Below are 12,216 nucleotides of genomic sequence, written 5' to 3' on the forward strand. Positions count from 1 at the left end.
CAAAGAGTTGACTCATTGGAAAAGACCCTGATGCTGGGAGGGATTGGGGGCAGGAGGAGAAGAGGACAACAGAGGATGAGATGGCTGGATGGCATCACCGACTCGATAGACATAAATTTGAGTGAACTCCAGGAGTTGGTGATGGACAGGGAGGCCTGGCATGCTGCAATTCATGGGGTCGCAAAGAGTCAGACATGACTTAGCAACTGAACTGAACTGAACATAGTCAAAGGCTTTGGCATAGTCAATAAAGCAGAAACAGATGTTTTTCTGGAACTGTCTTGCTTTTTCAATAATCCAACGGATGTTGGCAATTTGATCTATGGTTCCTCTGCCTTTTCTAAATCCAGCTTGAACATCTGGACGTTTATGGTTCATGTACTGTTGAACCCTGGCTTGGAGAATTTTGAGCATTACTTTACTAGCGTGTGAGATGAGTGCAACTGTGTGGTAGTTTGAGCATTCTTTGGCACTGCCTTTCTTTGGGATTGGAATGAAAATACAACCTAGTCCTCCTCAAGTAATAAGAGTGTAATAATAAGTGTGTAACAGGTCACAGGACTCCATGGCCGCCAGGCCCCCAGGCAGGTCACAATAAGAGGCTTCCCAGTGACCCTCTATAGACCCCCTCACCTGCTGACCATTGGTCACTCACCTGAACAGGAACTTAGGAGAAGCCTCTCTTCACCACGCATAGATTTTGCTCATTCTCCAGCAGATGGGTCAGTTCTGGTTTGGGAACAGGATACCCTGATCATGGAAAAACAGGACAGCAGTGTTCAAGTAAATGTACAAAACTGTTAGGCACTCAGTTGTGTCCAACTCTTTGTGAGCCCATGGACTGTAGCCTGCCAGGTTCCTCTGTCTATGGAATTCTCCAGGCCAGAATACTGTAAAAGGTTGCCATTCCCTTCTCCAGGGGAAAGGTACAAATGGTCCTCTCTATTCAGTATGATATTCAAGGATGAGAGCTTGGAATGAGCTTGCTCCCACACATGTAAAGAAACTGCTGACTTGGAAACCAAGAGTACAAACACCATCCTTGGACCAAAATGCTGCAGAGGGTAGTGATAGCTATCTACCTAACACCCATTCCCCTTGATCTCCATCCCACAGGAGCCAATTCAAGAGGCCCCTTCACTTTACACACAGCCACAGGACCCCAGAAAGGTGACACCCTTTTCTTGGGAGTTATTTTCTCATTAACCTAAGTCAGTGTTCCAACCGCCCTGGGTATCAGAACCAACTGGGGATGCCTGGTTTTGATCATTATCCAAATGGAACCAAATTTCTGGGGAAGAAGCCTGGATGTGAATGTTTAAAAGCTCTCCAAGTGATTCGGGTACCTAGGGAGAACTGTAAAGCACTGTATAAGTCAACTGATGCCTGACTGTCTGACCGCTTTCAGTTTTATTTGGAAAATGTTGAAAGTTTTGCTATTCGGAAGTTATGATTTGTGATGGTGTAAAGTGAGGCAAAGGGACTCCGTATAAACCAGAAGACATTTGCATCAACAGTCTCAGGTCAGAAATTAATCCTTATACTATGAATCTCACAAAAAGCACGTTGAGTGAAAGACCCTGGACACAAAGCAATGCACACTGTGTGATTCCACTTATGTAATGATCCAGAACAGGTCAATCCAACATCTTGGTGTGGAGGTCAGCAATGCCAAGTCTGACCCTAAAGAGTAGTGTCTTTGGTGGGGAACCAACTGAGAGGCAGTGGGGAAAACCTGCTTTGGGGTGAAAAATACTCCACAACTTGATCTAGGTGGAAGTCATATGGGTGAGTATACAGAAAAATATATTAATACAATTGAGTTAGACACTGGAGATGACACATTTTCTTGAATATAATTATACCTCAATTAAATAAACATGTTCAAGTAATAATTCATGCTAAAAACTGTTACAGTTGTCTTTGGGTAGCAGCTTCCTGGAGGGGAGGGAATTGGGTTCAGAGTGAGCAAAAGGTACTATGAGAATTAAGTTAGTGGGGTAGAGAGCATCTTTTCAGGGACAGGGCCTGACAAGTGTTGTGAGTGCTCCGGGAGAATTAGTTGTGTCCACTATTAACAACTGCTTTTGTTAAAAAGTTGACCCATATTTTGTTTATGTCAATTGACTTCTTCAGAAGGGGAATCTTGTATCACGTGTAAATGGCAAAACTAGTCTTTTTCATGAATAGGTAGCATCAAAATATAACAATGAAAACAAAATAATGTTATGAGTTCCATAACTTTTGTGTCCTGCCAGGAATTTTGAGTCGGGGGTTACTCCTTGTGTTAAAAGGAAAATTAGCCACAGTTAGAGGAGGCATCAAAGACTTCGCACTCAGAGATATTGTATAACATCTCTTATATGTGGGATCTAAAAAGAAATGATACAAATGAACTTACTTACAAAACAGAAGGAGACTCACAGTCTTAGAAAATGAACTTATGGTTGCCATGGGGAAGGGATAGTTAGGGAGTTTGGGAAAGTCATGTACCTACTGCTATATTCAAAATGGATAACCAACAAGGACCTATTGTATAGCACATGGAACTCTACTCAATGTTATGTGCAGGCGTGGCTTGCCTGACTTGTGGACTCTTGGGAAATAGCCCCTTATCTCCAGCCCCTGCTTACTGAGTTATGGGGACACCTAACCCAACAAAGCTTGACCATTCAGTTTTGTTCCAGTGAGAATCTGGAATAAGGGCCTCAGAGTGAGGCCAGCCTGGGCTAGGTATTGGAGTGAGGATGGGCTTGGTTTAGTCCTTTGTGGTGCCTGGCTAGACAAAAGGAGACCAGGAAAGAGGAGGTAGAACAGAAATGCAGCAGGAGTTATGGGTGGGAGGGAGGGAGGGTAGACTTCAGAGGCCTTGTCTACCAGTCAGGACTGAAGTGAGAGGGTAAAATGAGGAAAGAGGCTGTGGGTTCCAAACACAGGAGGGAGGTGGGCCTTACCCAGTGAGACCAGGAGTCCACAAGTCTCCAGCATCACCTCCCAATACAGGGTTCTCTGTGCCAGATCCAATTGCCCCCACTCCTCCCAAGTGAAGGTCATGGCCAAATACTTGAAGAGCATCAGTATCTGGAAAGTCAAACACAGACAGCCACATTGACTTTGAAACTTTGGGATGAGATTAGAACCTATTTCTCGGTCACTGCTAAAGTTGCAGAGAGACTCAAGGCTTTAAACACCAAGCACACTAGTGAGCCAAGCTCTGCTCTGTGTTCAACGTGGAGGCAGAAGCTGCCTTTGGACGTAATGCAGATGCGTCAGAGAGAAAAGCCGTCCATGGGGGGAAGATGTTGGAGAACGACACAAGTTTCAGGCAAGTCCATAGGACTATAAGGGGCAGACAGCAAATGCTCTGGCATGTCAGAGCATGGGAAAATAAGATAAAAATTCCAGCAGTAACGGTGGCAGCAGCTGAGCCTCACTGGTCCTCACTGTGTGTCAGCACCATGCTGACGGCTTCACGTGCTGTATTAAAGTATCTAAGGTCCCAGGTCTGGACCCAGATTCCTAGGTTTTAAGTCCAGCCTCTAGAAACAAAAGTTTGCCGATACATGATCTTGGGGAAAGAACTTCATTTCTTTGAGCCTCAACTTACCCATAAATATAGTAATAGTTCCCACTTCACAAGGCTGTTGTGAGAATTAAAGAAAAAATATTGCAAATGTAAACACTGGAGTGAATGGCTTATGTAAGGACTCAATATGTGTGTTTGTGTGTGTGTTGAAGAGTATGGAAGTTTCTTTCTTCTTTTTTTTGTAATTAGTAATAATTATACTTCTTAGAACCATATCAGACTTACAGAAAAAGTCAGCAGATAATAGAAAATTCCCATATTTACCACCTCCCTCCCCAGTTTCCCCTATTATTGACATCTTAAATTAGTTGGAACATTTGTTACAATTAATGAACCAATGTTGATATATTATTACTAACTAAAGTCCATAGTTCATTCTATCTTAGTATTTATCTAATGTCATTTTTCTGTTCTAGAACCCCATCCAAGACACCACACTGCATTAGTATCTCAGGCTCCTCTTGGTTGTGACAATTTCTCAGAAACTATGCTTGTTTTAGATGATCTTGAGAGTTTTGAGGAGTATTGGTCAGGTATGTTGTACGATGCCTCTCTACTGGAACTTAATTGTTTTTCTCATGATTGTGGGATTATTCTCATGGCCTTATGGATGGAGGGCGAAGATCACAGAAGGATGCAAACTATCAACATGATTTATGACTGCCTGTTGAACTTGACTGATTACTTGGCTGAAGCAGTGTTTGTCAGGGTTCTCCACTGTAGTTACTGTTTTCCCTACTGTCCATACTGTACTCTCTAGGGAAGTGATATTTCCTCTCCTTTAGTGTGGAATATCTACCAAGATTTTTGAAATTCTTCAGCACTGAGGATTTGTCTTTTATTCCCCATTTATTAACTTATTCAATAATCTATTTATATAAATATATTAATATACCTTTGTACTTTGAGGTATAATTGTATGTATATTGTTGTTCATTGTTGTTTAGTTGCTAAATCATGTCCAACTCTTAGGAAGCCCATGGATTGCAGCATGACAGGCTTCTCTGTCCTTCACTATCTCCTGGAGTTTGCTCAAACTTATGTCCATTAAGGCAGTGATGCCATCCAACCATCTCATACTCTGTCACCCCCTGCTCCTCCTGCTCTCAATCTTTCCCAACACTGGGGTCTTTTCCAATGAATAGGCTCTTCAGATCAGGTGGCCAAAGTACTGGAGCTTCAGCATCAGTCCTTCCAATGAATATTCAGGGTTGATTTCCTTTAGAATTGACTAGTTTGATCTCCTTGCAGTCCAAGGGACTCTTTTAACAGTTTTCTCCAACACCGCAGTTTGAAAGCATCAATTCTTTGGCACTCAGCCTTCTTTACAGTCCAATTCTCAAATCCATGTATGACTACTGGAAAAACAATAGCTTTGACTATATGGGCCTTTGTCAGCAAGGTGATGCCTCTGCTTTTTATATACACTGTCTAGGTTTGTCATAGCTTTTCTTCCAAGGAGCAAGTGTCTTTAATTTAATGGCTGCAGTCACTGTCCACAGTAATTTTGGAGCCCAAGAAAATAAAGTCTGTCACTGTTTCCACTTTTCCCCCATCTATTTGCCATGAAGTGGTGGGACCAGATGCCATAATTTTAGGCTTTTGAATGTTGAGTTTTAAGCCAGATTTTTCACTCTCCTCTTTCACCCTCATCAAGAGGCTCTTTAGTTCCTCTTTGCTTTCTACCATTAGAGTGGTATCATATGCATATCTGAGGTTGTTGATATTTCTCCTGACAGTCTTGATTTTAGCCTGTGATTCATCCAGCCCAGCATTCCACATGATGTATTCTGCATATAAGTTAATAAGCATAGTGACAATATGCAGCCTTGACATACTCCCTTCCCAATTTAAAACCGGACTGAACCAGTCCATTGTTTCATGTCCGGTTCTAACTTTTGCTTCTTGACCTGCATACAGGTTTCTCAGGAGGCAGGTCAGGTGGTCTGGTAGTCCCATCTCTTTAAGAATTTTCTATAGTTTATTGTGATCTACACTGTCACAACAAACTGAATAAAGCAGAATTAAATGCTTTTCTGGAATTCTCTTGCTTTTTCTAAGATCCAACAGATGTTGGCAATTCGATCTCTGGTTCGTCTGCCTTTGCTAAATCCAGATTGTACATCTGGAAGTTCTTGGTTCATGTACTTCTGAAGCTTAGCTTGAAGGATTTTGAGCATTATCTTGCCAGCATGTGAGATAAGCACAACTGTACAGTAGTCTGAACATTCTTTGGTATTTCCCTTCTTTGGGATTGGAATGAAAACTGACCTCTTCCAGTCCTGGGGCCACTGCTGAGTTTTCCAAGTTTGCTGACATATTGAGTGCAGCACTTTAACAGCATTATCTTTTATGATTTGAAATAGCTCAGCTGGAATTCCATCACCTCCACTAGCTTTGTTATTAGTGATGCTTCCTAAGGCCCACTTGACTTCACACTCCAGGATGTCTGGTTCTAGATGAGTGACCACACCATTGTGGTTATCCAGGTCATTAAGAAAGGCAAAGGAGAAAAAGAAAGATATACCCAACTGAATGCAGAGTTCCTGAGAACAGCAAGGAGAGATAAGAAAGCCTTCTTAAGTGAAAAATGCAAAGAAATAGAGGAAAATTTGATAAAATTATATATATATATATAATTGCTCAGATTGTTCCCTCTCTAGCTAATGGGAGCTCTTTCAGTTGGTTTCCTGTGTCTCTTTGATATGTTCCCATAATTATGGAGGTTTTTGGAGTACTTCCTTACTTTCTGGCACTACTAGGAGCTCCATGCATCTTGCCCCAGTCCTAGATTCAGCCATTTCTCCCAAGAAGCCTTGATTCATTTTATTAGAGAATTGTATTAGAATCAAGATCTGGCTACTAGGTGTTCTAATTGTTACTGGGATGTCATTGCTTAGGCGCTCTCAGCTAACAAAACAACGAAATATGTGTACATACTAATCTGTATCTGTACACACCATCTATATCTATATTAAATTAAACACGAGTTCTTACTGATGTCTCCACTGTAAACCACTACCACACAGATCATGGATCATCCTAATCTCCTTCCTTTGTCCATCTGTAAATTCCTGCTGAAACAGTGACACTCCTGGCTCCTACCATTCAGCACCCATTTACTTAATAGCTCAATTCCAGTACATATATATATAGCAGTATTGGAAATGTTAACCTGTACTCCTGTGGGAACAACTCTATCATCTGAAGTGCGTATTTGCAGTTCATTTTGTCTTTACTCTTATAATCTCACTCATGTCCACACTTACTTAGGTCAGCACCTTTCCCCCATTTCCTCCCATGAGGTTGTGTCATAATTCATAACATAGATTCTCTGATTGCACTCTGTATTATTTTCTGAGATCCCTCAATCTGCTAAATTGTTATTTTAGTTTGCACACATTAAGGTTTACTCTTTGTGCTGTACAATTCTACAGGTTTTGACAAATATATGACAGTATAACAGAGAATAGATTCATAGCTATAAAAATCCCCTGTGCTTTATATATTCATCCCTCCCACCTTCCCCTCAACTCCCTGCAATCACTGACCTTACTGTATCTATAGTTCTGTCTTTTACCAAATGTCACAGAATTAGAATCATAAAGTTGTCTTTTCAGAACAGCTTCTTCCACTTAGCAACCTGCATATAGGAAAATATTACATGGGCTTCCCTGGAGACCCAGGTTCAATCCCTGGGTCCAGAAGATTATCTGGAGAAAGAAATGGCAAACCAATCCAGTATTCCTTCCTGGAAAATCCATGGATGGAGGAACCTGGTGGGCTGCAGTCCATGGGGTCACAATTTTACAAAAAGAACAGAATTTAATGAGTCCCCATGTACGCATCACTCAGTTTCAACATTTATCCTAATTTTGGCTACCCTTGTTTCATCTGTCATCTCCATTTTCACCCTGGTTGGAGCAGTTTAAGGAAAATTGTATGCATCTCTATAAGTAAGAACATTTAAAAATACAACCACAATACCATTATTATACCTAAAAAATAAAAAAGATTCCTAATAAATACTCAGTCCATACTTAAAATTGCCTGATTATATCAAGGATGGGTGTATGGTCAATTTGTTCAGTTCATCATCCAAACAAGTCCAAAAATTACATTTAATCGTTATGCCTCTTAAATCTCTCTCAGGGAAAGAACACAAATCTTGTCATCATAAGAGACAGTAGATGTTATTTAGAGTAAAAGTGTAGCAAAACAAGCTGAATTTTGTTTTGTTTTGTCCTGGTGTTGCATTATTAGTGCATCATATTCACTCAACACTACAATCTGTGCAGAAAATATGCAAATAGCTTGGCTTACAGAAGCCATGCTCAAAGTGTGGTCCTGAGCCAAAAGCATCAGCATAACACAGGAACTTGTTTGAAATGTAATTTCTTGGTTCCCACCCCAGGCCTATTGAAGCCGAAACTTTGGTGATGGAGCTCAGCAATCTCTGTGTTAGCAAGCTCTCCAGGTGGTTCTTTAAAAAATAGTAATAATAAGCTTCAGGTGTACAGCATTATAATCCAATATCTGTACAAACTGCAAAGTGATCACCACCACAAGTCCAGTTGCCATTAATGACCATACAGCTGACTCTCTTTAATCATTTTGCCCATTTCACATCCCCATTCCCCTGTGCTACTAATCTTATTTCTGCACTTGACTTTTATTTTGTTCATTTGCTTGTTTTTAGAGTCCACATACAAGTGAAATCATACAGTGATCTGATAAAGGGTTAACATCCAAAATATGTAAAGAATTCATACACGTCAACAACAGGAAAACAAACAACCCAATTAAAACATGGGCAGAGGATATGAATATTCTTCTAAAAAGGACAAACAGATGGCCGACAGGCACATGAAAAGATGTACATCACTAATTATAAGGAAAACGTAAATCAAAAGCACGAGACATCATCTTACACTGTCGCTGCTGCTGCTGCTAAGTCGCTTCAGTCGTGTCCGACTCTGTGCAACCCCATAGACGGCAGCTCACCAGGCTCCCCCATCCCTGGGATTCTCTAGGCAAGAACACTGAAGTGGGTTGCCATTTCCTTCTCCAATGCATGAAAGTGAAAAGTGAAAGTGAAGTCACTCAGTCGTGTCCAACTCTTAGCGACCCCATGGACTGTAGCCTACCAGGCTCCTCCGTCCATGGGATTTTCCAGGCAAGAGTACTGGAGTAGGGTGCCATTGCCTTCTCCACTTACACTGTTAGAATGGCTATTATTGAAAAGACAAGAAATAACAAATGTTAAAGAGGATGTGGAGAAAGAGAAATCCTTGTACACTGTTAGTGAGCCACTATGTAGCCACTACGGACAACAGAAAAGGTTGTGGCCATGAGCTGTGAGCTATGCTGGGATTTGTGACCTCCAGAGGAGAGGATTTTGACCCCAGGCCAGAGACAAGGTTTGATCACTCGGAGCTTTTGTGTAGCAAAGTTTTATTAAAATATAAAAGAGATAGAGAAAGCTTCTGACACAGACATCAGAAGGGGGCAGAAAAGATATCCCTTTGCTAGTTTTTAGCAAGACATTATATACCTGTTAGCAAGTTGCTAATCACATAAAAGAAATGCTTCAAGACTGAGAGAGTTGCACCACGCCCCTCTCCCACAACATGCATTTTGAGATAGAATGGCACAAGCGGAGTCATCTCCAGCCATAAAACAACTGACGTGAGTCTTGCGTGAATCTCGAAGAAAGACAGATTTCCAAGCAAATACATAGTTTCATTAACATAACTTAAGAAAACATTTTGCTGAGCCATTTTCAGCTCAAGGTTTACGAAAAAGGTTAGTCTTAGGCAGAACCGATCTGAAGAAAGGCAGATTCCAAAGCAAATACATAATTTCATTAACATAGCTTAAGAAAAACATTTCTGTAAGAAAAACACATTGGTTTGTTGAGCCAGTAGCCCCTCAAGGTTAAGCTCCGGCAGAATCACGTGTCGTCATGACAACAGAATTAAACAGAATTAAAAGAAGCCTCCTTTAATTTTGTAGAGAGAAGAAAAAAAAAAAAAATCAGCCACTTGCAGTTTATTTCCTCATGCCGCTTGGGGACCTTTGGCCTTCCTACCTGACTGTTAATCCTCTCAACAGTATGTGGATTCCCCTTAAAAACAAAGGTACCATATAACCCAGCTGTTCCACTTTTGGGTATTTATGTGAAAAAAACAAAAACACTAATTTGAAAAGATAAATGCACCCATATGTTCATGGCAGCATTATGGACAATAGCCAAGCCATGAAAACAACCTAAGTGTTCATCAATGGGTGAATGGATAAAGAATATAATGGAATACTACTCAGCCATAAAAAGAATCTGATCCTGTCATTTGCAACAACATGAATGGTATTAGTGAAAAAAAACAGACAAATACCTCCATGTCTGCTGTGCCTTGATAACTCCTTTAAAAAAAAAAAAAAACACCAAATTCCATTGTATGTATGTACTGCAGTTTTGTTTGTTCATTTTGCATGTGTGCATTATTATTGTTGTTATTTTAGTTCAGTCACATACAGAATGGCATCTTATTTACTTTTGGCTTGGGGAAATTATGACTAAAGCCACAATAAACATTCACATGCAAGTTTTTGTGTGGACTTAAGTTTTCAACTCAGTACAGTAAATACATAGCGTGACTGCTGGGTTGTATGGCAAGACTATTGCAACATTTTAAGAAACTGCAAACTGTCTTGAAAAGTGGCTGCATCAGTCTGCTTGGGCTACCATATCAAAATACCGCAGACTGAGTGGCTTAAAGAACAAAAATTTATTTTCTCACAGCCCTGGGGGCTAGAAATTCAAGATCAGGATGTCAGAAAATTCAGTTTCTGTAAGCACTCTCTTCCTGGCTTCAGATGACCGCCTTCTTACCCTGTGCTCACATGGCCTTCCTCTGTGTGAGCACAGAAGGAGGGAGAGAGAAAGAGATGTGATGTCTCTTCCTCATCTAATGTGGACACCAGTCCTATGGGAATAGTGCTCTACTCTTCTGTCCTCACTTAACTTTAATTATTTAGCTCCTTAAAGGCCCTATCTCCAAATACAGTCACATTGGGAGTTGGGGCTTCAACATATGAGTTGGGGAACCCATAAAATTGGCTATACCATTTTGCTTTCCCAGTAGCAATGAATGAGAGTCCCTGTTGCTCTATGTACTTGCCAAACTTTGGTATTATCAGGTTTAAACCATGTATTCAGTCTAAAAGATGTGTATGGGTACCTTATTAATATTTAGTTTGCAATTCCCTACTGACATATGATGCGCATCTTTTTATATGCTTGTTTGCTCTATCTATACCTTCTTTGTTCAGATCTTTGGCCCATTTTTCAACTGTGTTGTTTTCTTATAGTTGAGTTTAAATGTTCCTTACCTCACATAGTTTGAACCTCTGTTGCTAGTAAAATCCAGAGTAAGGATTATTTATATCTTCTTAGAGATTTGCCTCCATTATCATTATGTAATACCCCTCTAAAGAAAATTGCCTTGTTCTGAAGTCTGATTTAATACAGCAACTCCTGCTTTCTTTTGATTAGTGATAGCATGGTATATCTTTATCCCTTAACTTTTTATCTATCAGAGTCTTTATATTTACAGTGTGTTTTTTATAGATAGTATACAACTGGATCTTGTTTTTTTTTATCCAATCTTCAGTTTCTGAGTCTATAGTTCGTGTATTTAGGACATTCACATTTAATTATTGATATAGCTTGATTAAAAACATGTTTATAACTGTTTTGTTTGTTGTACTTTCTTTTTTATTTCCTCTTTATTCTTTGATTTTAACTGATCATTTTATATCATTCTATTTTCTCTCCTCTCTTAACATGTTGATGATATTTCTTTAAAAAAATTTTAGTGATTTCCTCAGAGTTTACAATATATATTTCCTTCTAATCTAAATCCATTCTTAAATTACACTATATTAGTTCATGGGTAGTGCAGGTACCTTGTAACAGAGTATTCTCAAATCCTCTATCTAATCCCTTATGACACTGCTAACATTTTCCCACTTACCTATGTGTTATAAATACCCAATACATTTTAAAAATTATTTTGAACAAAGTTATTAATGTGTTTTTTCTTTCTTAGACATTTCACTCCAGTCATTTCTTATATGCACAGTTTCCAGTGTAATTCTTATCCTATTCTTTTTTTTTTTTTTCAGTTCTAACAGAATTTTAATAATTTTTTGACTGAAAAATTTCACAAAGAACTAGAATTTATAAACAACTGCAGGAACAAGACATAATGAATTACAATAAATAGAAGTGAAATAATAATAGGTGCATTTGAAAAGAGGCAAAGAAATCTCTGGGAAAGAAAATATCATTACTCAGTCAATCAGTTCAATTCAGTCGCTCAGTCATGTCCGACTCTTTGCGACCCCATGAATCGCAGCACGCCAGGCCTCCCCGTCCATCACCAACTCCCGGAGTTCACTCAGACTCACGTCCATCGAGTCAGTGATGCCATCCAGCCATCTCATCCTCTGTCGTCCCCTTCTCCCCCTGCCCCCAATCCCTCCCAGCATCAGAGTCTTTTCCAATGATTCAACTCTTCGTATGAGGTGGCCAAAATACTGGAGTTTCAGCTTTAGCATTATTCCTT

The 12,216-nt window shown here is 39.9% G+C and overlaps 1 protein-coding gene across 3 annotated transcripts in view; it reads right to left on the reverse strand.

The window, feature by feature from the left end:
* LOC133230462 (zinc finger protein 549-like) overlaps positions 1–12,216 on the reverse strand; it is a 32,714-nt gene that overhangs the window by 6,902 nt on the left and 13,596 nt on the right. For all 3 annotated transcript variants that reach the window (XM_061387948.1, XM_061387950.1, XM_061387951.1), the window contains 2 exons: positions 2,955–3,081; positions 656–750 (listed from right to left, as the gene is read on the reverse strand). In XM_061387948.1, coding sequence (XP_061243932.1) covers positions 668–750; positions 2,955–3,081 — 210 coding nt within the window. In that variant the 3' untranslated portion in view covers positions 656–667. The remainder of the gene's footprint in view (positions 1–655; positions 751–2,954; positions 3,082–12,216) is intronic.

This window comes from Bos javanicus, chromosome 18, assembly GCF_032452875.1.
Source record: "Bos javanicus breed banteng chromosome 18, ARS-OSU_banteng_1.0, whole genome shotgun sequence".
NCBI lineage: Eukaryota > Metazoa > Chordata > Mammalia > Artiodactyla > Bovidae > Bos > Bos javanicus.